At 45.9% G+C, this 27,220-nt stretch overlaps 1 protein-coding gene across 1 annotated transcript in view; it reads left to right on the forward strand.

Moving 5' to 3' along the window:
- Window positions 1-4,983, forward strand: part of LOC112238735 (AT-rich interactive domain-containing protein 5B-like) — a 99,505-nt gene extending 94,522 nt beyond the window's left edge. Inside the window, exons 10-13 of the mRNA XM_042315876.1 lie at window positions 1,643-2,246; window positions 2,370-3,124; window positions 3,288-3,543; window positions 3,588-4,983. Coding sequence (XP_042171810.1) covers window positions 1,643-2,246; window positions 2,370-3,124; window positions 3,288-3,543; window positions 3,588-4,777 — 2,805 coding nt within the window. The 3' untranslated portion in view covers window positions 4,778-4,983. The remainder of the gene's footprint in view (window positions 1-1,642; window positions 2,247-2,369; window positions 3,125-3,287; window positions 3,544-3,587) is intronic.
- The last annotated feature ends 22,237 nt before the right edge of the window (window positions 4,984-27,220 follow it).

The following is a 27,220-nucleotide window of genomic DNA, read 5'->3' on the forward strand; positions in this document are numbered from 1 at the left end:
GAGTAGCAGGAAGTTGAATTGGGGCACGCTATTTATCCAAAAGTGCAAATGCTGCCCCCTATCCCGAAGAAGTTTTAAGGGCTTGTAAGTAAACATTTCACAGTAACCTGTTCTATTGGGTACATGTGACAAATACAATTTGATTTGATTTTGATTTGAGAGTCAGCAGACCTGAAAGGACCTGTCAGTCAGTCCACCGGCCCTCCAGCTCCCTACAACCCTACCACCCTAGAGTTCAGAGGTCAGGGGTTAGAGGTTACCCACCACTTCTGCCCACAGCTGAAGGGAATGTCCTCACAGTGTTATCACCATGGAAACAGTGCAATCTGATTTCTACACAAGGGGAGAGAAGACCTGCCCATAGGGTCCTGGTGAAAAGTAGTGCACTATAAAAGGAACATGGTGCTGTTTGGGACACATTTCTGCTTGAGGCTGAAGCCCTGTGGTTAAAGTGGCAGCATTGTGGTGTCAACACTAAGCCTTGAGGCTGAAGCCCTGTAGTTAAAGTGGCAGTATTGTGGTGTCAACACTAAGCCTTGAGGCTGAAGCCCTGTGGTTAAAGTGGCAGCATTGTGGTGTCAACACTAAGCCTTGAGGTTGAGCCCTGTGGTTAAAGTGGCAGCATTGTTGTGTCAACACTAAGCCTTGAGGCTGAAACCCTGTGGTTAAAGTGGCAGCATTGTGGTGTCAACACTAAGCCTTGAGGTTGATCCCTGTGGTTAAAGTGGCAGCATTGTGGTGTCAACACTAAGCCTTGAGGCTGAAGCCCTGTGGTTAAAGTGGCAGCATTGTGGAGTCAACACTAAGCCTCAGCGTATCTCACAGGGTGCTTAGCAGCAGGGTCACGTGTCTGTCAGAAATATATGATTATGAACACTACTTAAGTCCGACTGGCCGAGTGATTTGATATCAGCAATTTGCAAACAGAGCCCAGGGTTTATTTCTTCAGGAATTATTTCAGACCACAGAGACTTATTCTGCCGAGCTCCACATCTCCACAAACCCTCTGTTGGTCTGTTGATGGAAACAGTTCATTAGAGAGGAGAAGAGGGAGACTGGTGGATTGGACTGTGCATGTAAACGTTATTCAGTACTACCTCTGTAGTGTGTATTGGTGGTCTGGTTCCTAACTGTCCTCTGTAGTGTGTATTGGTGGTCTGGCTCCTAACTGTCCTCTGTGTCTGTTGTCTCTCTGGTTCCTAACTGTCCTCTGTCTGTTGTCTGTCTGGTTCCTAACTGTCCTCTGTGTCTGTTGTCTGTCTGGCTCCTAACTGTCCTCTGTGTCTGTTGTCTCTCTGGTTCCTAACTGTCCTCTGTGTCTGTTGTCTCTCTGGTTCCTAACTGTCCTCTGTTGTCTGTCTGGTTCCTAACTGTCCTCTGTGTCTGTTGTCTGTCTGGCTCCTAACTGTCCTCTGTGTCTGTTGTCTCTCTGGCTCCTAACTGTCCTCTGTGTCTGTTGTCTCTCTGGTTCCTAACTGTCCTCTGTGTCTGTTGTCTGTCTGGCTCCTAACTGTCCTCTGTGTCTGTTGTCTCTCTGGTTCCTAACTGTCCTCTGTGTCTGTTGTCTGTCTGGCTCCTAACTGTCCTCTGTGTCTGTTGTCTGTCTGGTCCCTAACTGTCCTCTGTGTCTGTTGTGTTGCAGGAGTGTGAGGAGAAGGAAAGTAGTCTGGAGGAGGAGGGAGTCAAGGTGAAGCAGGTGGTGCCCCTGCCGGCTGGTGAGGTGAGCAGGAGCACCAGTGAGGAGGAGGAGCCAGTAGCGGTCTGCATCAAGGAGAGGGTTCTACACCAAGGAGTTTCCTGGGAGAACAACGAGAAGCCACCTTCAGACACCACTACACTCCACTTCTTCCCTGTAGACACTCCCACTCCAATAAACCACTCCCACCCTCAGGACCAATGGCAAAAGGAGCTGCCCGACTATGCCAACCCATGTCCCCAGGCCAGGCTGGACCAGTCTGGGTTGACTGAGGAGCCCCAGGGCCCTAAACCTGGCATAGTGGGGGTGGTGCTCCCCATTCGGCAGAGGTCCCTACAGTCCCCCAGGGCTCCAGAGGACACCACAGACAGAGCACAGCTCCCTGGACAGGACCACTCCTGTTACAGATACTCTACTATACTCTACCCAGGCAGAGCCCATCCTGGACCTGGCAACAACCATCCAGGCACCAACCCTGGCATCAACCATCCAGGCACCAACCATCCAGGCATCAACTCTGGCACCAACCATCCAGGCACCAACCATCCAGGCAACCCAGGCACCAACCAGGCACCAACCATCCAGGCACCAACCATCCAGGCACCAACCATCCAGGCACCAACCATCCAGGCATAAACCATCCAGGCACCCAACTCTGGCACCAACCATCCAGGCACCAACCATCGAGGCACCAACCATCCAGGCACCAACCATCCAGGCATAAACCATCCAGGCACCAACCATCCAGGCATCAACCATCCAGGCACCAACCATCCAGGCACCAACCATCCAGGCACCAACCATCCAGGCATAAACCATCCAGGCACCAACCATCCAGGCATAAACCATCCAGGCACCAACCATCCTGGCACCAACCCTGGCACCAACTCTGGCACCAACCACCCAGGCACCATGTCTGATCTAGCCAAGAAGAAGCTACTCTCTCAGGTCAATGGGACCGCCCCTGGGCCATCTCTGCCCAATCACTACGCCATTGGCCCGCCCCCACCCCTCATCAACACAAGCCTGGCTATTGGCAACGCAGAGGAGTCGGCCAGTCAGCCAATAGCAGGCTGTCAGGGTTCCTGCAGCACAGACACAGCTGTGGTCAAACGTCCGTCTGTCATCCAGCATGCCCAGAGCTTCAAGCCGCTGTTCTGCGAGACAGGGGACAGGAGGGAGAGGGAGGGCCTGAACAGGAACATGTATAAACCAGGGGAACCCTACTCTCCCTGTGACCTGACCCAGCACCATCCCCTATCCCATCCACCCCCCCAGACTAGACACCATCCCCAGCCCCACCCTAACTCACCCTGTGACCTGACCCAGCACCATCCCCTATCCCACCCACCCCCAGACTATACACTATCCCCAATCCCATCCACCCCCAGACTAGACACCATTCCCAGCCCCACCCTAACTCTCCCGGTGACCTGACCCAGTCCCACCCTAACTCTACCTATGACCTGACCCAGCCCCACCCTAACTCTCCCTATGACCTGACCCAGCCCCACCCTAACGCTCCCTATGACCTGACCCAGACCTCCCAGACCCCCAGCCCCACCCTAACTCTCCCTGTGACCTGACCCAGCCCCACCCTAACTTTCTCTATGACCTGACCCAGCCCCACCCTAACTCTCCCTGTGACCTGACCCAGCCCCACCCTAACTCTCCCTGTGACCTGACCCAGCCCCACTCTAACTCTCCCTGTGACCTGACCCAGACTCTCCCTGACCTGACCCAGCCCCACCCTAACTTTCCCTATGACCTGACCCAGCCCCACCCTAACTCTCGCTATGACCTGACCCAGCCCCACCCTAACTCTACCTATGACCTTTACCTACGGAGTCCTGAGACGCCCCAACCTGGCCACATTACCAGATTCCTGCCTGACTTCTCCCCCTCCACCCCCAGAACCTCCACAGTTTGTACAACCATACAGAGACTCACGTCAGCCAGTTCATCAGCAGCAGGGAGAGGGAGACAGCCTTACCCAGGGACTGTGAGGCCGCGCCGCGGTTCCCCTCTAAACACCCCAACACAATGGGTCTGGGGGGCTACTGTGCCCGTATAAACCCCATGACCCCCACCCTGACCCCTCACACACTAAGAGACAAGACGTCCCTCGTACAGACAAGCTCAGAAGACCAACCCACAGACTTAAGTCTTCCCAAGTCCTCTCCTCACAAACCTACCCCCTCCACTGCCACACCCTCCCTTCACAACAACCCCCACCCCCTCATGCCCCTCCAGGATACTGGGAGGTTCTGTAGAGTCCCCCCCATGACCATGTCCTCCAGCCCCAGACAGCCTGCAGACCCCCAGCCTAACCCCAGGGGGAAGACCCTGAATGGCCAGAGAGGAGGATGGGAAGACCAGGGGCTGGGACACAAGATGGAGGAGCTAAACAGACCCATCCTAGGCACCAAGAATACGTCCAGACCACAGAACAACGTGTGCACGGCGCGCCCACTGAAGAGGAGTCTGGAGGAGCGGGAGAACGGGCCCCCAGAGAGGAAGATCAGAGCTGTCACTCCCATGCACTCCTCCTCTTCCTCCTCATCCTGTACAATCAGGGACAGAGACAGGGAGTGCTACTCGGAGTGGAAGGTCAGTACCCCAGCGATGGAGGGGGTGGTACCAGCCGACCCCCAGCCAGCCCCGGCCCACAGCCTCCACCTACACATCAACTCCTTCGTGGAAGGACACAAGTTCCCCTTCCACTCCTCCCCCCTGTTCCCCGGGGGCCTCTACCCAGAGGCCTTCATCTCTCAGATCCAGGATATGTGTGAGGGCCTGGGCCCCCACAGGCCCCTGGGGTACCACCCCCTACAGTACCTGAAGAACCAGGCCGGCCTCTCTCCTCTGGTCCCGCCCTTCGCTTTCCACTCCTTCATGATGCAAAGACAGGCTCACAGCCCCGCCCACATGTACCGGCACCCTATGGGAGCCTCGTATGGGGAACTGTTGCATCATGGTCTACACCCCATGTCTTCCATGTCTGCCCTCAACACACAGCAACACCCAGACATCAGCCCCTCACAGCTCTCCTCTGTCAACCCCAACACCAAACTATCATAACCCTAACCCTCCCTTCAGAGCCTCACAGCTCTCCTCTGTCCACCCCAACACCAAACTATCCTAACTCAACCATTCCCTACAGACAAGTCGGAAGTTTACATACACCTTAGCCAAATACATTTTTCACAATTCCTGATGTTTAATCCTAGTAAAAATTCCCTGTCTTAGGTCAGTTAGAATCACCCCTTTATTTTAAGAATGTGAAATGTCAGAATAATAGTAGAGAGAATGATTGATTGATTTAACCTTTTATTCCTTTCATCACATTCCCAGTGGGTCAGAAGTTTACATACACTCAATTAGTATTTGGTAGCGTTGCCTTTAAATTGTTTAAACTTGGGTCAAACGTTTCGGGTAGCCTTCTACATGCTTCCCACAATAAGTTGGGTTTGTTCCATTCCTCCTGACAGAGCTGGTGTAACTGAGTCAGGTTTGTAGGCCTCCTTACTCACACACACTTTTTCAGTGATGTCCACTCCAAGACCTTGACTTTGTTGTCCTTAAGCCATTTTGCCGCAAACTTTGGAAGTATGCTTGGGGTCATTGTCCATTTGGAAGACCCATTTGCGACTAAGTTTTTTGAGCAGTGGCTTATTCCTTGCTGGGTGGCCTTTCAGGTTATGTCGATATAGGACTCGTTTCACTGCAGATATAGATACTTTTGTACCTGTTTCCTCCAGCATCTTCACAAGGTCCTTTGCTGTTGTTCTGGGATTGATTTGGTCCCATGTTGCTATACTTGCGTACTATTGTTTGTACAGATGAACGTGGTACCTTCAGGCGTTTGGAAATTGCTCCCAAGGATGAACCAGACTTGTGGAGTTCTACAAATATTTTTCTGAGGTCTTGCCTGATTTCTTTACATTTTCCGATGATGTCAAGCAGAGGCACTGAGTTTGAAGGTAGGCCCTGCTCGCACCCACTTTTTCAGTTCTGCCCACAACATTTCTATATTCAGGGCTTTATGATGGCCGCTCCAATATGTTGACTTTGTTGTCCTTAAGCCATTTTGCCAAAACTTTGGAAGTATGTTTGGGATCATTGTTCATTTGGAAGACCCATTTGCGACCTAGCTTTCACTTCCTGACTGATGTCTTAAGATGTTGCTTCAATATATCCACATAATCTTCCATCCTCATGATTTCATCTATTTTGTGAAGTGCACCAGTCCCTCCTGCAGCAAAACACCCCCACAACGTGATGCTGCTTCACGGTTGGGATGGTGTTCCTTGGCTTGCAAATCTCCCCCTTTTTCCTCCAAACACAACGATGGTCATTATGGCCAAACAGTTCTATTTTTGTTTCATCAGACCAGAGGACATTTCTCCAAAAAGTACGATCTTTGTCCCCATGTGCAATGCAAACCGTAGTCTGGATTTTTTATGGCGGTTTTGGAGCAGTGGCTTCTTCCTTCTTCCTTATGTCGATGTAGGACTTGTTTTATTGTGGATATAGATACTTTTGCACCTGTTTCCTCCAGCATCTTCACAAGGTCCTTTGCTGTTGATCTGGGATTGATTTGCACTTTTCACACCAAAGTACGTTCATCTCTAGATGACAGAACGCGTCTCCTCGGCGGTATGACGGCTGCGTGGTCCCATGGTGTTTATACTTGCGTACTATTGTTTGTACAGAGGAACGTGATACCTTCAGGCGTTTGGACATTTCTCCCAAGGATGAACCAGACTTGTGGAGGTCTACAATTCTTTTTCTTGGCTGATTTCTCTTGATCTTCCCATGATGTCAAGTGAAGAGGCACTGAGTTTGAAGGTAGGCCTTGAAATACATCCACAGATACACCTCTAATTGACTCAAATGACGTCAATTAGCCTATCAGAAGCTTCTAAAGCCATGACATCATTTTCTGGAATTGTCCAAGTTGTTTAAAGGCACAGTCAACTTAGTGTATGTAAACTTCTGACCCACTGGAATTGTGATACAGTGAATTATAAATGAAATAATAATATGAATGAAATAATGTCTGTTAACAATTGTTGGAAAAATGACTTGTGTTATGCAGAAAGTAGATGTCCTAACCAACTTGCCAAAACTATAGTTTGTTAAACAAGAAATGTGTGGAGTGGTTGAGAAACGAGTTTTAATGACTCCAACTGAAGTGGATGTAAACTAGTTTTAATGACTCCAACCTAAGTGGATGTAAACTAGTTGTAATGACTCCAACCGAAGTGGATGTAAACTAGTTGTAATGACTCCAACCTAAGTGGATGTAAACTAGTTTTAATGACTCCAACCGAAGTGGATGTAAACTAGTTGTAATGACTCCAACCTAAGTGTATGTAAACTAGTTGTAATGACTCCAACCTAAGTGGATGTAAACTAGTTGTAATGACTCCAACCTAAGTGGATGTAAACTAGTTTTAATGACTCCAACCTAAGTGGATGTAAACTAGTTTTAATGACTCCAACCTAAGTGTCTGTAAACTAGTTTTAATGACTCCAACCGAAGTGTATGTAAACTTCCGACTTCAACTGTGTTCCTACAAACTATCCTAACTCAACCATTCCCTACAGACACAGGTATCCCAGCTGATACAATTAGATAACAGATACCAAGATATGGTTTACTCCCTAGTGTTTCTTAGACCTGGGAACCATCTAAATATTTTTCCAAGTTTACCATTTGCACATATTTCTGAAAATGGGCAAACCGGGTTAACTGGGCCAACTGGGTTAACTGGGCCAACTGGGATAACTGGGTTAACTGGGATAACTGGGTGGAGGAGGGAGAGGAGGAGGAGGAGAAAAAGTGGAGGAGCAAGAGGAGGAGGAGGAAGAGGGTTGAGGAGGAGGATATTGTGCAATATCAAGGACTACTTTCAGAGTCAGAAACTGACTTTACTTTCTGCAGGTATTTCATTGTGATCTATGTAAACTCAGAGGAAATATTTCAGGAGCTTGACCACAGTTATTAAAGACTCAGAACACATTAAGAGAACACATTAAGACTTGAGGAGCACTTAGTTAAGCACACAAACCAAGTCCTTACTGATTGGTTCTTACTGACTGGTCCTTACTGACTGGTTCAACCAGAGGACGCCTTGTACTCTGAATCTGTTGGACATTTTAATGAAGACTGCGAAGACGACAATCATTTGAAACAGTTTTTCTGAAATTATGCAAAACATTTTGAAAAAATGTTACCAGCATAAAAGGTTGGGTTTGAAAAAATGTTACCAGCATAAAAGGTTGGGTTTGAAAAAATGTTACCAGCATAAAAGGTTGGGTTTGAAAAAATGTTACCAGCATAAAAGGTTGGGTTTGAAAAAATGTTACCAGCATAAAAGGTTGGGTTTGAAAAAATGTTACCAGCATAAAAGGTTGGGTTTGAAAAATGTTACCAGCATAAAAGGTTGGGTTTGAAAAAATGTTACCAGCAAAATAAAAGGTTGGTTTTGAAAAAATGTTACCAGCATAAAAGGTTGGGTTTGAAAAAATGTTACCAGCATAAAAGGTTGGGTTTGAAAAAATGTTACCATCATAAAAGGTTGGGTTTGAAAAAAAAATTTTACCAGCATAAAAGGTTGGGTTTGAAAAAATGTTACCAGCATAAAAGGTTGGGTTTGAAAAAATGTTACCAGCATAAAAGGTTGGGTTTGAAAAAATGTTACCAGCATAAAAGGTTGGGTTTGAAAAAATGTTACCAGCATAAAAGGTTGGGTTTGAAAAAATGTTACCAGCATAAAAGGTTGGGTTTGAAAAAAACTGAGGACGATATTCAATCAAAACCTGTAACTGGATTTCCATACATCAAAAACAAAAAGGAATCCATAAATCAAACAATCCAATCCAAGATTTCAATAAACCCATGAAACAAAATGAAAATTTATGTTTTAGACTTTTTTGAAAATGTGGTGACCAGTTTTGATTGAATAGTTCCCTAGCAACACAATCTCACCATGGGTAGTCCATATCTCAGATGTGTGTTGGGAATGAAAACAAAATGTTTGGGATAATATGGATTGTATATTTGCTCCAACAGTGTTTGGAGAAACACTCAAGGTTGCTATGTAATGTTTCTTAAATGAGCAATAAACTATTTTATAACGTAACAAAAGGCTACAGTCTTTTATTCAAATAAAATCATTCATGTGATCACATTTTTATTTCCACATTTAGCCGTGACTAGAACACTTAGTCTGCATCCCAAATGGCTTCCTGTTCCCTATAGTGCCTTCAGAAGTACTGACTTATTCCACATTTAGCCATGACTAGAACACTTAGTCTGCATCCCAAATGGCTTCCTGTTCCCTATAGTACCTTCAGAAGTACTGACTTATTCCAAATGTAGCTGTGACTAGAACACTTAGTCTGCATCCCAAATGGCTTCCTGTTCCCTATAGTGCCTTCAGAAGTACTGACTTATTCCACATTTAGCCGTGACTAGAACACTTAGCCTGCATCCCAAATGGCTTCCTGTTCCCTATAGTGCCTTCAGAAGTACTGACTTATTCCACATTTAGCCGTGACTAGGACTCACTAAACAGAGAACATCCCTGGTCGTCCCTACTGCCTCTGGTCTGGAGGACTCACTAAACAGAGAACATCCCTGGTCATCCCTACTGCCTCTGGTCTGGAGGACTCACTAAACAGAGAACATCCCTGGTCATCCCTACTGCCTCTGGTCTGGAGGACTCACTAAACATCCCTGGTCATCCCTACTGCCTCTGGTCTGGAGGACTCACTAAACACATGCTTTGTTTATAAATTATCTCTGAGTTGGATCATGCCCCTGGCTGTCCATAAATAAATAAAAAACTAGAAAGTCATGCCATCTGGTTTGCTTCATTTTAGGAATTTGAAATGATTTATACTTGTACATTTACTTTTGAAACTTAAGTATTTTTCAAACCAAATACTTTGAGACTTTTACTCAAGTAGTATTTCACTGGGTGACTTCCACTTTAACTTGAGCCAATTTCTAGTAAAGTATCTTTACTTTTACTCAAGTATGACAATTGGGTTATTTTTCCACCACTGAGGAAGTGGAGCCTCCTACTGGCTGGTCTCTATAGGACACTGAGGAGGTGGAACCTCCTACTGACTAGTCTCTATAGGACACTGAGGAGGTGGAACCTCCTACTGGCTGGTCTCTAGTAGGACACTGAGGAGGTGGAGTCTCCTACTGGCTGGTCTCTATAGGACTGAGGAGGTGGAGTCTCCTACTGGCTAGTCTCTATCAGACACTGAGGAGGTGGAGCCTCCTACTGGCTGGTCTCTAGTAGGACACTGAGGAGGTGGAGTCTCCTACTGGCTGGTGTCTATAGGACATTGAGGAGGTGGAGTCCCCTACTGGCTGGTCTCTAGTAGGACACTCAGGACAGACAGCAGAGAGCCAGAGTAGGGCTCCCCTTGGAGGCTCAGTCTGGTCACTACCAGTATAGTTACTCTTCCAATCCTAATGATAACTGGAAAACAAAGCCTTTGGCTGGGACTGGAGAGGAGGGGAACGGAGCGGAGAGGGGATATTTTTAGTCTCTCTATGAAGTCATTCATTAAACAGAGATGATTGGATCAGCATGTTGTCAGGGGAGAGGCATGTATTCTGTCATGATTAAACCTCATGTACTGTAATGCACTGTCAGCTATGGGGACTCACAGTCAGCTATGGAGTCTCACTGTCAGCTACGTTGTCTCACTGTAAGCTACAGAGTCTCACTGTCAGCTACGTAGTCTCACTGTCAGCTACAATACAGCCTGCTGATCATAGTGTACTGTAACAATACAGCCTGCTGATCATAGTGTACTGTAACAATACAGCCTGCTGATCATAGTGTACTGTAACAATACAGCCTGCTGATCATAGTGTACTGTAACAATACAGCCTGCTGATCATAGTGTACTGTAACAATACAGCCTGCTGATCATAGTGTACTGTAACAATACAGCCTGCTGATCATAGTGTACTGTAACAATACAGCCCTGCTGATCATAGTGTACTGTAACAATACAGCCTGCTGATCATAGTGTACTGTAACAATACAGCCTGCTGATCATAGTGTAACAATACAGCCTGCTGATCATAGTGAACAATACAGCCTGCTGATCATGGTGTACTGTAACAATACAGCCTGCTGATCATAGTTGTGTTTTATATGGGTCTCATGGTGCCAGAATATTATTTCATGGTCCTGTGAGACACCGTCTGTACTGTCTGTGTGTTTCATGTTAGCCTGGTGGTAGAAACCGTCTGTACTGTCTGTTTGTTTCATGTTAGCCTGGTGGGAGAAACCGTCTGTACTGTCTGTGTGTTTCATGTTAGCCTGGTGGTAGAAACCGTCTGTACAGTCTGTTTGTTTCATGTTAGCCTGGTGGGAGAAACCGTCTGTACTGTCTGTGTGTTTCATGTTAGCCTGGTGGTAGAAACCGTCTGTACTGTCTGTTTGTTTCATGTTAGCCTGGTGGGAGAAACCGTCTGTACTGTCTGTTTGTTTCATGTTAGCCTGGTGGGAGAAACCGTCTGTACTGTCTGTTTGTTTCATGTTAGCCTGGTGGTAGAAACCGTCTGTACTGTCTCTAGGTCTTTCATGTTAGCCTGGTGGGAGAAACTGTCTGTACTGTCTGTGTGTTTCATGTTAGCCTGGTGGTAGAAACCGTCTGTACTGTCATGTTAGCCTGGTGGGAGATTCAGACCTTTCTGGGATCATTTCACCTGTTTGTTGAATTGCCCATCCATTCTCTCTCTCTCTCTGTGTGTGTGTGTGTGTGTGTGTGTGTGTGTGTGTGTGTGTGTGTGTGTGTGTGTGTGTACTACAATGATACACTGTACTTCTTTACTACAGAGGAAGGGAAGAAAGAGAATTGATGATGTCAGGGTACAGTACATCACAGTCTCTCTCTCTCCCTCCCCCCTATTTCTTTCTCTCTCCCTCCCCTCTTTTTCTCCCTCCCTCCCCCTCTCTCTTTCGCCTCCTCTCTCTCTCCCTCTCTCTTTCTCTCTCTCTTTCTCTCTCTCTCTCTCTCTCTCTCTCTCTCTCTCTCTCTCTTTCTCTCTCTCTCTCAAAGCTGTGGACTTCTCAAGGAGGAGGGTCATTTTCAAAGCTGTGATTTGTGAGATGTCAGTCCGGTCCATTCCGGTAGAGAGTGGTCGCTCTGTCACATCTGTGATAATGTGTTGTGAGTGATGTGACAGAGCAGTGGAGTGTGAAACAGACTCTTGTCTCCTTCTAGCCTCAACAGAAACCATTGAGCCGGTCTGGCTGGTAAAGCCCAGACTTAATAACAGCATTTGTATGTTGCACTCTTTCATATAGTGAAGGTCTGGCATCACATCACAGAGCTCTTCTCCAGCCAAACATCTGAGACTCCTTTCTCTCTCTGTCCTCAGCCTTCAGCTGACTTCTTACAAACCCCTCTTGATGCTCCAGCCCCCTCCTCTTCTCTCCTCCTCCCCTCCTCTTCCCTCCTCCTCCCCTCTCTCCCTTGACCGCAATACATTCTCTCATTGTTAATTGTTTCCACGGAAGTTATTACAATTCAGAATATTCCAAAAGAGAGCGGCTGGCCGGCTGTGGAATGTGAGACGTGTGGGAAAGTTCATGCTCAGAGAGAGTCTGTTGAGTCGTCTACAGGAAGCTGCTCTGTAACCTAACATCATAGAGCAGTTAAATCACTATGTTGAGTCTATAACCCAACATCATAGAGCAGGTAAATCACTATGTTGAGTCTATTACCCAACATCATAGAGCAGGTAAATCACTATGTTGAGTCTATAACCCAACATCATAGAGCAGGTAAATCACTATGTTGAACTATTACCCAACATCATATAGCAGGTAAATCACTATGTTGAGTCTATTACCCAACATCATAGAGCAGGTAAATCACTATGTTGAACTATTACCCAACATCATAGAGCAGGTAAATCACTATGTTGAGTCTATTACCCAACATCATAGAGCATAACTCCTGCAGAATTAAGCGTTTCTTGCAGTAAAATGAACATGATTGGAGAAATATGATTTATTTATTTATCTCTGCATCTTGAGATGTTCAGTTAGTTAAAAGCGTCATAAAAGCTGATAGTATTTCAACCACATCAAATATGCGTCTAAGCCGAACTGAAATCTGATCAGAAAACACGTTTCACAGCTTTATTTTTCCGTACAACTGGTCAAACTGATTTCATTTTGACATTCTGAACAGAAAACATTGCCAGTTTTTTTGTGTGCTTTCTTGTATTTTCTCACCAGTCCCTGTAAACGTCTTTGCTCTGAGAAAGATGACAGAACTTTACCAATGTCAACTAGATTGAAGCTTTCATTCCATCCATGCATTATGTCATTCAGTTGAGCGAGAGTTGATCTAGTCTTCTAGGCAACATATAACAGAAGGGAAGCTGCATTTATCTACTTATAGACACGTTGACTAACAAATAGCCCACCAAAATGTCAGAAATTATAGGCAGAAACATATCTATATCAGGCAACAAAAAAATTATCCTGCCACCCCCGTCAAAAAAATGTGTTTTACAGTCTTTGACTGTAGCCTATTGTTTCTTTTCTGCATTTGATGGTTGGGTGCGGGCCTCCGATTTTTACTTCATTACATAGTAGTTGCTGGTGGGTTATTGTAATTGCCGGCGGATGCGGTGAACAAACAGCTGACCACCACTACTGTGGATACCGATATTCCTGTGAGCCTCCCAGGCCGACGTGGTGCATTAGTGTTCAGAACATAAACTGTGGATGAATAATGTAACATATTCCTGTGAGCCTCCCAGGCCGACGTGGTGCATTAGTGTTCAGAACATAAACTGTGGATGAATAATGTAACATATTCCTGTGAGCCTCCCAGGCCGACGTGGTGCATTAGTGTTCAGAACATAAACTGTGGATGAATAATGTAACATATTCCTGTGAGCCTCCCAGGCCGACGTGGTGCATTAGTGTTCAGAACATAAACTGTGGATGAATAATGTAACATATTCCCGTGAGCCTCCCAGGCCGACGTGGTGCATTAGTGTTCAGAACATAAACTGTGGATGAATAATGTAACAGTGTATTATTGTATTGCACCTCTAAACATTTTCCACCGACCCCTTGTCCAGAATTAGTTGAATCTGTTGTTGATAGTGATATTAATTTAAAAAGTCATACAAAATCACTTGTAAAAAGGAAATCCACCTGGTAGAACATGAGGGACTAGGGGATTTATTCATCCTCATGGCAGAACATGAGGGACTAGGGGATTTATTCATCCTCATGGCAGAAGCATGAGGGACTAGGGGATTTATTCATCCTCATGGCAGAAGCATGAGGGACTAGGGGATTTATTCATCCTCATGGCAGAAACATGAGGGACTAGGGGATTTATTCATCCTCATGGCAGAAACATGAGGGAGGGACTGGCAGAAGCATGAGGGACTTTATTCATCCTCATGGCAGAAGCATGAGGGAAGATTTATTCATCCTCATGGGACTGAGGGGGGATTTATTCATCCTCATGGCAGAGGGAAGATTTATTCATCCTCATGAGGGACTAGGGGATTTATTCATCCTCATGGCAGAAACATGAGGGACTAGGGGATTTATTCATCCTCATGGCAGAAGCATGAGGGACTAGGGGATTTATTCATCCTCATGGCAGAAGCATGAGGGACTAGGGGATTTATTCATCCTCATGGCAGACGTTCAGTGTTACATTTAAAGGCAACGGTAACCGCCGCATATGTTGCCTCAATCTGAAAATGACCTTTACATTTCTAGCTCACAATCTGTAACGCTTCCCCTCTCCTCTCTTCTGCCCTCCCCTGCTCTCCTCGCTTCCCCTCTCCTCTCTTCTGCCCTCCCCTGCTCTCCTCGCTTCCCCTCTCCTGCCCTGCCCTGCCCTGCCCTGCCCTCCTCTCTTCTCCTCTCCTCTCCTGCCATGCCCTCCTCTCTTCTCCTCTCCTCTCCTGCCCTGCCCTGCCCTCCTCTTCTCCTCTCCTGCCCTCCCCCTCCTCTCTTCTCCTCTCCTGCCCTCTCCTCTCTTCTCCTCTCCTGCCCTGCCCTCCTCCTCCCTCCTCTCCTCTCCTCTCCTCTCCCTCCTCCCTCCTCTCCTCTCCTCTCCTCTCCTCTCCTCTCCTCTCCTCTCCTCTCCTCTCTCCCTGCCCTGCCCTGCCCTGCCCTCCTGCCCTCCTCTCCTCTCCTGCCCTCCTCTCCTCTCCTGCCCTCCCTCTCTTCTCCTCTCCTGCCCTGCCCTGCCCTCCTCTCTTCTCCTCTCCACCCTCGTTTCCCTATGTACTGCACTACTTTTGACCATAGCCTAGCCCAGGACTTATGCTGGGTCTTGGGCTCTATGGAGAGAGGGGATTGGATACACCATTCATCAGCTATGACACCATCACTACATATACTCGCTCAGTGGAGCATAATGTGAAGCTTGTTCCCCTTTGTCTGGACTGCCTCATTAATCCACTTGATACATTGAAAGATATGGCCAAGACTATTTCCTATGATGCTGTGATTATTTCCTCTACAAACATCAGGTTCTGTTTCATGTCCTTTCTTTGTTCTCATCTTCATTTGATTGCTTTGACATTTAGATGAATGGAGGAATTACCGTCCTCTCATTGGGTGTGTCATACCAGCATGACGTTACCCTAAATGACCACCAGGTGTCTCTCATGAGCTATAACATTTTATTTTGGGATTCAGTAGACTCTCAAATCAAATCAAACTTTATTTGTCACATGTGCCGAATATAACAAGTGTAGACCTTACAGTGAAATGCTTACTTACAAGACCTTAACCAACAGTGCAGTTCAAGAAAGAGTTAAGAAAATATTTACCAAGTAAACTAAATATTATTTTTTTAAAGTAACAATAAAATAACAATAATGAGGCTATATAAAGGGGGGGTGAGGGACCGAGTCAGCATGCAGGGGTACAGGTTAGTCGAGGTAATTTGTACATGTAGGTAGGGGTGAAGTGACTATGCATAGATCTCATCTTTGGATTCATGATGATGGTCAACCTATTGAGTCCTTTTCATATTTTCAATATGCTACAGCGTGACAAGACGTCAGAGGATATGCTACACCATGACGACATCAGGGGATATGCTACAGCGTGACAAGACGTCAGAGGATATGCTACACCATGACAACATCAAGGGATATGCTACAGCGTGACAAGACGTCAGGGGATATGCTACAGCGTGACAAGACGTCAGGGGATATGCTACAGCGTGACAAGATGTAAGGGGATATGCTACAGCGTGACGACATCAGGGGAAATGCTACAGCGTGACAAGACGTCAGGGGATATGCTACAGCATGACAAGACGTCAGGGGAAATGCTACAGCGTGACAAGACGTAAGGGGATATGCTACAGCATGACAAGACGTCAGAGGATATGCTACACCATGACGACATCAAGGGATATGCTACAGCGTGACAAGACATCAGGGGATAAGCTACACCGTGACAAGACGTCAGGGGTTATGCTACAGTGTGACGACGTCAGGGGATATGCTACAGCGTGACAAGACGTAAGGGGATATGCTACAGCGTGACAAGACGTAAGGGGATATGCTACAGTGTGACGACGTCAGGGGATATGCTACAGCGTGACAAGACGTCAGGGGATATGCTACAGCGTGACAAGACGTAAGGGGATATGCTACAGCATGACAAGACGTCAGGGGATATGCTACAGCGTGACAAGACGTAAGGGGATATGCTACAGCGTGACGAGGCGTCAGGGGATATGCTACAGCGTGACAAGACGTAAGGAGATATGCTACAGCGTGACAAGACGTAAGGGGATATGCTACAGCATGACAAGACGTCAGGGGATATGCTACAGCATGACAAGACGTCAGGGGATATGCTACAGCGTGACAAGACGTCAGGGGATATGCTACAGAGTGACAAGACGTCAGGGGATATGCTACAGAGTGACAAGACGTCAGGGGATATGCTACAGAGTGACAAGACGTCAGGGGATATGCTACAGAGTGACAAGACGTCAGGGGATATGCTACAGAGTGACAAGACGTCAGGGGATATGCTACAGCGTGACAAGACGTCAGAGGATATGCTACACCATGACGGCATCAAGGGATATGCTACAGCGTGACGACATCAGGGGATAAGCTACACCGTGACAAGACGTCAGGGGTTATGCTACAGTGTGACAAGACATCAGGGGATATGCTACAGCGTGACAAGACGTAAAGGGATATGCTACAGTGTGACGACGTCAGGGGATATGCTACAGCGTGACAAGACGTAAGGGGATATGCTACAGCATGACAAGACGTCAGGGGATATGCTACAGTGTGACAAGACGTAAGGGGATATGCTACAGCGTGACGACGTCAGGGGATATGCTACAGCGTGACAAGACGTCAGGGGATATGCTACAGCGTGACAAGACATCAGGGGTTATGCTACTTCTTGACAAGATGTCAGGGGATATGCTACAGCGTGACAAGATGTCAGGGGATATGCTACAGCGTGACAAGACGTCAGGGGTTATGCTACAGCGTGACAAGACGTCAGGGGATATGCTACAGCATGATGACATCAGTTGATATGCTACAGCGTGACAAGACGTCAGGGGATATGCTACAGCATGACAAGATGTCAAGGGATATGCTACAGCGTGACAAGACGTCAGGGGTTATGCTACAGCATGACAAGACATCAGGGGATATGCTACGGCGTGACGTCAGGGGATATGCTACAGCGTGACGTCAGGGGATATGCTACACCATGACAAGACGTCAGGGGATATGCTACAGCATGACAAGACGTCAGGGGATATGCTACAGCGTGACGTCAGGGGATATGCTACACCATGACAAGACGTCAGGGGATATGCTACAGCATGACAAGACGTCAGGGGATATGCTACAGCATGACAAGATGTCAGGGGATATGCTACAGCGTGACGTCAGGGGATATGCTACACCATGACAAGACGTCAGGGGATATGCTACAGCATGACAAGATGTCAGGGGTTATGCAACAGCGTGACAAGGCGTCAGGGGTTATGCTACAGCGTGACAAGACGTCAGGGGATATGCTACAGCGTGACAAGACGTCAGGGGATATGCTACAGCGTGACGTCAGGGGATATGACGTGACAAGACGTCAGGGGATATGCTACAGCATGATGACATCAGGGGATATGCTACAGCGTGACAAGACGTCAGGGGTTATGCTACAGCGTGACAAGACGTCAGGGGATATGCTACAGCGTGACAAGACGTAAGGGGATATGCTACAGCGTGACGACGTCAGGGGAAATGCTACAGCGTGACAAGACGTAAGGGGATATGCTACAGCGTGACAAGACGTCAGGGGATATGCTACAGCGTGACAAGACGTCAGGGGATATGCTACAGCGTGACAAGACGTCAGGGGATATGCTACAGCGTGACAAGATGTCAGGGGATATGCTACAGAGTGACAAGACGTCAGGGGATATGCTACAGAGTGACAAGACGTCAGGGGATATGCTACAGCGTGACAAGACGTAAGGGGATATGCTACAGCATGACAAGACTTCAGGGGATATGCTACAGCGTGACAACATCAAGGGATATGCTCAGGGGATATGCTACAGAGTGACAAGATGTCAGGGGACATGCTACAGCGTGACAAGACGTCAGAGGATATGCTACACCATGACGACATCAAGGGATATGCTACAGCGTGACAAGACATCAGGGGATAAGCTACACCGTGACAAGACGTCAGGGGTTATGCTACAGCGTGACAAGACATCAGGGGATATGCTACAGCGTGACAAGATGTAAGGGGATATGCTACAGCGTGACGACGTCAGGGGATATGCTACAGCGTGACAAGACGTAAAGGGATATGCTACAGCGTGACAAGACGTCAGGGATATGCTACAGCGTGACAAGACGTCAGGGGATATGCTACAGTGTGACGACGTCAGGGGATATGCTACAGCGTGACAAGACATCAGGGGTTATGCTACTTCTTGACAAGATGTCAGGGGATATGCTACAGCATGACAAGATGTCAGGGGATATGCTACAGTGTGACAAGACGTCAGGGGTTATGCTACAGCATGACAAGACGTCAGGGGATATGCTACAGCATGACAAGATGTCAAGGGATATGCTACAGCGTGACAAGACGTCAGGGGTTATGCTACAGCATGACAAGACATCAGGGGATATGCTACGGCGTGACGTCAGGGGATATGCTACAGCGTGACGTCAGGGGATATGCTACACCATGACAAGACGTCAGGGGATATGCTACAGCATGACAAGATGTCAGGGGTTATGCAACAGCGTGACAAGGCGTCAGGGGTTATGCTACAGCGTGACAAGACGTCAGGGGATATGCTACAGCGTGACAAGACGTCAGGGGTTATGCTACAGCGTGACAAGACGTCAGGGGATATGCTACAACGTGACAAGACGTCAGGGGATATGCTAGAGCATGATGACATCAGGGGATATGCTACAGCATGATGACATCAGGGGATATGCTACAGCGTGACAAGACGTGAGGGGATATGCTACAGCGTGACAAGACGTGAGGGGATATGCTACAGCGTGACAAGACGTGAGGGGATATGCTACAGCGTGACAAGACGTGAGGGGATATGCTACAGCGTGACAAGACGTCAGGGGATATGCTACAGCGTGACAAGATGTCAGGGGATATGCTACAGCGTGACAAGACGTCAGGGGATATGCTACAGCGTGACAAGATGTCAGGGGATATGCTACAGCGTGACAAGACGTCAGGGGATATGCTACAGCGTGACAAGATGTCAGGGGATATGCTACAGCGTGACAAGACGTCAGGGGATATGCTACAGCGTGACAAGACGTGAGGGGATATGCTACACCATGACAAGACGTCAGGGGATATGCTACAGCATGACAAGATGTCAGGGTTATGCAACAGCGTGACAAGGCGTCAGGGGTTATGCTACAGCGTGACAAGATGTCAGGGGATATGCTACAGCGTGACAAGACGTGAGGGGATATGCTACAGCGTGACAAGACGTGAGGGGATATGCTACAGCGTGACAAGATGTCAGGGAATATGCTACAGCGTGACAAGACGTCAGGGGATATGCTACAGCGTGACAAGATGTCAGGGGATATGCTACAGCGTGACGTCAGGGGATATGCTACAGCGTGACAAGACGTCAGGGGATATGCTACACCATGACGACGTCAGGGGATATGCTACACCAAGACGACATCAGGGGTTATGCTACAGCGTGACAAGACGTCAGGGGTTAAGCTACAGCGTGACAAGACGTCAGGGGATATGCTACAGCTTGACGTCAGGGGATATGCTACAGCGTGACAAGACGTCAGGGGTTATGCTACAGCGTGACAAGACGTCAGGGGATATGCTACAGCTTGACGTCAGGGGATATGCTACAGCGTGACAAGACGTCAGGGGTTATGCTACAGCGTGACAAGACGTCAGGGGTTATGCTACAAATCAAATCAAATCAAATGTATTTATATAGCCCTTCGTACATCAGCTGATATCTCAAAGTGCTGTACAGAAACCCAGCCTAAAACCCCAAACAGCAAGCAATGCAGGTGTAGAAGCACGGTGGCTAGGAAAAACTCCCTAGAAAGGCCAAAACCTAGGAAGAAACCTACAGAGGAACCAGGCTATGTGGGGTGGCCAGTCCTCTTCTGGCTGTGCCGGGTGGAGATTATAACAGAACATGGCCAAGATGTTCAAATGTTCATAAATGATCAGCATGTTCGAATAATAAGAAGGCAGAACAGTTGAAACTGGAGCAGCAGCACGGCCAGGTGGACTGGGGACAGCAAGGAGTCATCATGTCAGGTAATCCTGGGGCATGGTCCTAGGGCTCAGGTCCTCCGAGAGAGAGAAGGAGAGAATTAGAGAACGCACACTTAGATTCACACAGGACACCGAATAGGACAGGAGAAGTACTCCAGATATAACAAACTGACCCTAGCCCCCCGACACACAAACTACTGCAGCATAAATACTGGAGGCTGAGACAGGAGGGGTCAGGAGACACTGTGGACCCATCCGAGGACACCCCTGGACAGGGCCAAACAAGAAGGATATAACCCCACCCACTTTGCCAAAGCACAGCCCCCACACCACTAGAGGGATATCTTCAACCACCAACTTACCATCCTGAGACAGGGCCGAGTATAGCCCACAAAGATCTCCGCCATGGCACAACCCAAGGGGGGGGGGGGCAACCCAGACAGGATGACCACATCAGTGAATCAACCCACTCAGGTGACGCACCCCTTCCAGGGACGGCCCCAGTAAGCCAGTGACTCAGCCCCTGTAATAGGGTTAGAGGCAGAGAATCCCAGTGGAAAGAGGGGAACCGCTACAGCGTGACAAGACGTCAGGGGATATGCTACAGCGTGACGTCAGGGGATATGCTACAGTATGACAAGACGTCAGGGGTTATGCTACAGCGTGACAAGACGTCAGGGGTTATGGTACAGCGTGACAAGACGTCAGGGGATATGCTACAGCGTAACATCAGGGGATATGCTACAGCATGACAAGACGTCAGGGGATATGCTACACCATGACGACATCAGGGGATATGCTACAGCGTGACAAGACGTCAGGGGATATGCTACAGCGTGATGTCAGAGGATATGCTACAGCGTAACATCAGGGGATATGCTACAGCATGACAAGACGTCAGGGCATATGCTACACCATGACGACATCAGGGGATATGCTACAGCGTGACAAGACGTCAGGGGATATGCTACACCATGACGACGTCAGGGGATATGCTACAGCGTGACAAGACGTCTGGGGTTATGCTACAGCATGACAAGACATGTGTTTGGGAAAATGTGAGGTCAATCTATGATTGGTTTAATTTGCAACCAATTTTTTGTACCTAAATGGTAACAGTACCCACATGAAAAAAAAGACTACAATTTACTACAGAATACTACAGTACTTACTATAGAATTATATAGTAAACTGTAGTATACTGTAGAATACTATACTACACACAATTATCCCTTGGTCATTTGTAGTACTTACTATAGAATATTGTAATATATTGTAGAATACTACAATTAATACTACAGTATTATCCTTAAAAAACATTGGGAGTAAATACTACAGTAATGTCATTAAAAACACTACAGAAAAAACTATAGTATACTACAATCCGCTAAACAGTACATTAATTACTACAGTATATACTACAGTTTTCTTTTAGTACAGTATTTTATACTATGGTATAATATTTTATGCTGGGAACAATAAAAGGCCACTCTAAAATGTGCAGTTTTCTCATCAAACACTATGCTACAGTTTGAGGGAGGGTACAAATGGCATACTGACTGCAGAAATGTCCAACAGAGCTGTTGCCAGATAATTCATGTTAATTTCTCTACCATAAGCCACCGAGTTGTTTTGGAGAATTTGGTAGTACATCCAACCAGCAGACCAGGTGTAACCACGCCAACCCAGACCTCCACATCACTGACACCTTCACCTGCGGGATCATCCTGAGAAGGGGGGTGCTGATGTGTATTTCTGTCTGTAATAAAGCCCTTTTGTGGGGAAAACTCATTCTGATTGGTTAGGCCTGACTTTGAAATTGTTACATGTTGTGTTTTTATATTTTTGTTCAGTATAGTTTCAGCTAGCTATGTGCAACTCACCCTCCACTGTATCTGCCTCTTATGACTATACCACCTGCAGATCCACCTACCTTCTAACCTGCCATGGCTGAGCCCAAGTCCATGGAGTCCCCGGGTTCTGGCTGTGGTGTTCCATCACAGAGAACCTCACAGCAGGGTCCAGAGATGGTCTCAGTGAAGCTGGAGGACTGCAGTCAAACACTGGAACTCAATGTGATTGTCAAAGAGGAAGAAGAGGAGACAGAAATCCAAGAAGAGGTGGAGGAGAGAGCTGTCAAAGAAGAAGAAGAGGTGGAGGAGAGAGCTGTCAAAGAAGAAGAAGAGGAGGAGGAAAGAGCAGTCAAAGAAGAAGAAGAGGAGGAGGAAAGAGCAGTCAAAGAAGGAGCAGTCAAAGAAGAAGAAGAGGAGGAGGAAAGAGCAGTCAAAGAAGAAGAAGGAGCAGTCAAAGAAGAAGAAGAAGAGGAGAACAGGGAAGTGTCTGCTCCAGATCTAGAGGAAGAGGAAGTAGATAGTATCACTGATCCAGGTAAGTTCAGGTGTGGAGTACAGAGAGAGGTTGGTGCCTTGGTGGCCACAGGGGATTCTAAAACCCTATTATAGTGCTTCTACTTGTATCAACAAGTATTTTAAAGCCCCCTTCAATGCTTTGTTTCTGATTTTAAAGGTCTTTTCACACCAACTGCGTTACATATTCTGGGAAAATATGGTTCTGATTTTTGACACATAAAACCATCAGAGTTGGGGTCAATTCAGGAATCACACTGAAATTCCAATTCTCTTCAATGAGGAAATGTTGGAATTGGAATTAGGTTTACTTTCTGAATTGAAATGGAATTGACCCCAACCCTGAAAACCATTCACAAGTCTGATGCATTTTCCCCCACACTTTAATTAAATATTTGTTCAACATCAAACGCTGCTGCAGAGAGGAAGGACTGTGTAATGACAGAAATAATATTGTAGTGGGGCAATTCCACCATAACAGAATTGTCCTGAGACTTTTTACTTAAAATATATGCCAAACAAAAACCATTGATTTTCAAGCGTTAACAAACCATACAACTCTATGCACAAGGACTACTTTTAACAATTTCCTCTGAATATTTTTTACAAAAATACATTTACTGGAAGAACTGTGCAGATGCAAAGTTTAGAAACAGTTTGTGTCCACGTTTTCCCCAAAACTCTTAAATATCTGCTCTGAATTTAGATTCAACAATATCTGTAAAAATCATGGGGTCTCAGCTGTGACATGACACATTGTCTTTGGAAAAAAATCTCTCTTGGTTATTGAAGTAGATTTACACCCGGTAACGGAATTGTGGTTACGGATTTTCATCATGGATTCCTGATCTGTACTACACAGAAATGGAGATCATTTGGATATGAATGTCACTCTCTTTATGGTGATGTACCCTAAATAGGTACACAAAAAGGTATAACTATGCAATATCCTACTTTGGGCATTATTCTACACTGGCTAGCTATTTTAATGAGCTCTGCCTCCAAAATGACCAAATTAGGTCGGTCCAGTCTGGACCAAATCTGAACGAATCATAAACGTCTACTGTACTTAACTCTTGTACTGAACTATACTCTACTGTGCTGTCCAAACCTGTGAACCCAATTGTGTTTTGTGACAACTATGATTATCCATTGTAGCCAATTACAATTACATTACTGATTTTTCAGAAATTATGTTACTGATTTTGGTAATTCCGAGTTAACACTTTACTGATATCAATTTTCTTTTGAATCATTAAAACATTAAAATTTAATTAATAGTTCTACCTTTTACTTGTTATTTCTGTGAACTTTCATTATCCTCCTCATGAGGGAGAGAAATTAGACAATATCTCCAAGATATGTGGGTTTCTGGTATCAGAATTACAAGACACAAGGCAATGTTTCTTAAACTTACGGAAGGCCGAGAAGTTGATCCTAATCTAAATAGAAGTGCTAATATTAGTTGGCGTCTTTACTTCCTTATTGTGTTCTGATGTACTTCTGATACCGTAAGACTTGTTTTTACCAAAGACCCCTTTACCATCTGTTTGACAAGTAATCTTTACTTATTTCACATTTTTAGGATGGAAAATGTTTAAAATGTGTATATATGCCTTCATTTCTCAAATATAGACCACTTTTCATTTGACATCTAATTTGACATGCTGCTATGAACTTCACATGTTGGTGCACATGGGTCCTTTTACATAGAAATGACCTGGTGCTCATGGGTCCTTTTACATAGAAATGACCTGGTGCTCATGGGTCCTTTTACATAGAAATGACCTGGTGCTCATGGGTCCTTTTACATAGAAATGACCTGGTGCTCATGGGTCCTTTTACATAGAAATGACCTGGTGCTCATGGGTCCTTTTACATAGAAATGACCTGGTGCTCATGGGTCCTTTTACATAGAAATTACCTGGTGCTCATGAGTCCCTTTACATAGAAATGACCTGGTGCTCATGAGTCCCTTTACATAGAAATTACCTGGTGCTCATGAGTCCCTTTACATAGAAATGACCTGGTGCTCATGAGTCCCTTTACATAGAAATTACCTGGTGCTCATGAGTCCCTTTACATAGAAATGACCTGGTGCTCATGAGTCCCTTTACATAGAAATTACCTGGTGCTCATGAGTCCCTTTACATAGAAATGACCTGGTGCTCATGGGTCCTTTTACATAGAAATTACCTGGTGCTCATGAGTCCCTTTACATAGAAATGACCTGGTGCTCATGGGTCCGAATAAATTATTGACGGATTGCAGAAGGACGATATTTCACAATTGGTGTGAAAGGCATCATAAACATCACATGCTCGTATTTTCCTTTTTGGTCCGAATTATTAGGACAAAAAATGGACTTGGTGAGAAATAAAACCATAACCTCATATCTGTTCATATTCCCACAGGAGAGAGCTCCAACCCAGGTTCAGACAGTGAGCCCAGTTCCACAGCATCAGGAAACCATAAACACAGACAGAGGAACTCAAGACAGAAACATCACCACTGTATGGACTGCTTCACTAGTTTCTATGATCCAGAGGAGTTGAGAAGGCACACTTGTAGGCCCCACCCCTGCTCAGATTGCAGAGGCAGTTTTATTTGTCCAACTCACCTCAAATCAAAACCGACAAAAAAAAGAAAGACACACCCATGTGGTCAATGTGGAAAGAGTTTTCAGACCCCAAGCAAACTAAACATACACCAGCGAACTCACACAGGGGAGAAACCTTTCCATTGCTCTGTTTGTGGGAAGAGTTTCTCTCTTTCACAGAACTTAAATAGACACCAAATAACTCACACAGGAAAGAAACCTTTCCTCTGCTCTCAGTGTGGGAAGAGTTTCAGTCATTCATCAACTCTGAAGACACACCAGCTAATTCACACAGGAGAGAAGCATCATCACTGTTCTCAGTGTGGGAAGGGTTTCAGTCGGGCAGGAGACCTAACGAGACACCAGTTCACTCACACAGGAAATAAACTTTTCCACTGCTCTCAGTGTGGGAATGGTTTCAGTCGAGTAGCAGCCCTGAAGGTACACCAGCAAACGCACACCGGAGAGAAGCCTTACCACTGCTCTGTTTGTGAGATGAGTTTTTCCCTTTTACAGACCCTAAATAGACACCAGCTGACGCACACACGAGAGAAGCCTAATCACTGCTCTGAGTATGGGAAAGGTTTCGGACACTCATCAAATCTAACGACATATCTGTTAAAGTGAGTTCTGCTGCTTTTTATTATGGGAATAGGACCCCCCCCCAAATAGGTCAGGGGTTCTGGCATTAATGTCCACACAACTTGTCTCTGGTCATCTGGATCACTGCTCAGCGGTTACCTAACCTATTGTTTTACCACTTCAACCCTGGGTAACATCTTATAAACCTTGAGTATCATGTAATAAACACTGGATGTCTAATAAATTATGGTAATCATGGGTATAATAGGTAGATATTTGTGGAGGTGAAGGAAGAATGGGTGACAACCTTTTACCTTGGGTGTCATGTTATAAACACTAGCTATATTATGAAATAAAAAATGATAGTGGCGAAAGTAGAGGATTCAAAGTCATGTGTTGGAGTTTGAATATTGTATATTGAAATAATGCTTGTGGGTCACGTTGACATTATGGGGTATTGTGTGTAGATTGTTGAGGAAAATAAATAGTTAAATTAATTTTAGAATAAGGCTGTAACAAAATGTGGAAAAAGTCCAGGGATATGAATACTTTCTGAATGCACTGTAAGGTGGTATTTGGGCTTCATTTTTCAAGATTTTATTTTTAATCACACGATTTTTGTAAAAGTTATGAAGTCGACCATAATGCAACACACTTTGAAAGGTGGTGACCCAAGGATGACTTTACAAAAGTGATCCGCTTGATCTTGCCCAGTGACTGGAGTCAGGAACGTGTGCACCTGCATGCAATTTGAATGCATTTCAATGAATGGGAATGGAGCTGCTGCATATGGCGATCGGCAACTCATACCCTGGCGCCTCTCCTGAGGTTTTGATGCAGTTTTAGCAAATTTAGCATTTTTTTTTGCATGAAACCTCCCAAAATCGTTGAGATAAAACATTAGAAAACAAAAAATAATTGAAAATCTGTGTGTGTGTATCCTATCTCAGTCAAAAGTTTTAGAACGCCTACTCATTCCTGGGGTTTTCTTGATTTTTTACTATTTTCTACATTGCAGAATAATAGCAAAGACATCAAAACTATAAAATAACACATGGAATCATATAGTAAGCAAAAAAAGTGTTAAACTGAGTGGCTGCCGAGTGGTGCAGCGGTCTAAGGC

Source organism: Oncorhynchus tshawytscha, unplaced genomic scaffold (assembly GCF_018296145.1).
Source record: "Oncorhynchus tshawytscha isolate Ot180627B unplaced genomic scaffold, Otsh_v2.0 Un_contig_1928_pilon_pilon, whole genome shotgun sequence".
NCBI classification, from domain to species: domain Eukaryota; kingdom Metazoa; phylum Chordata; class Actinopteri; order Salmoniformes; family Salmonidae; genus Oncorhynchus; species Oncorhynchus tshawytscha.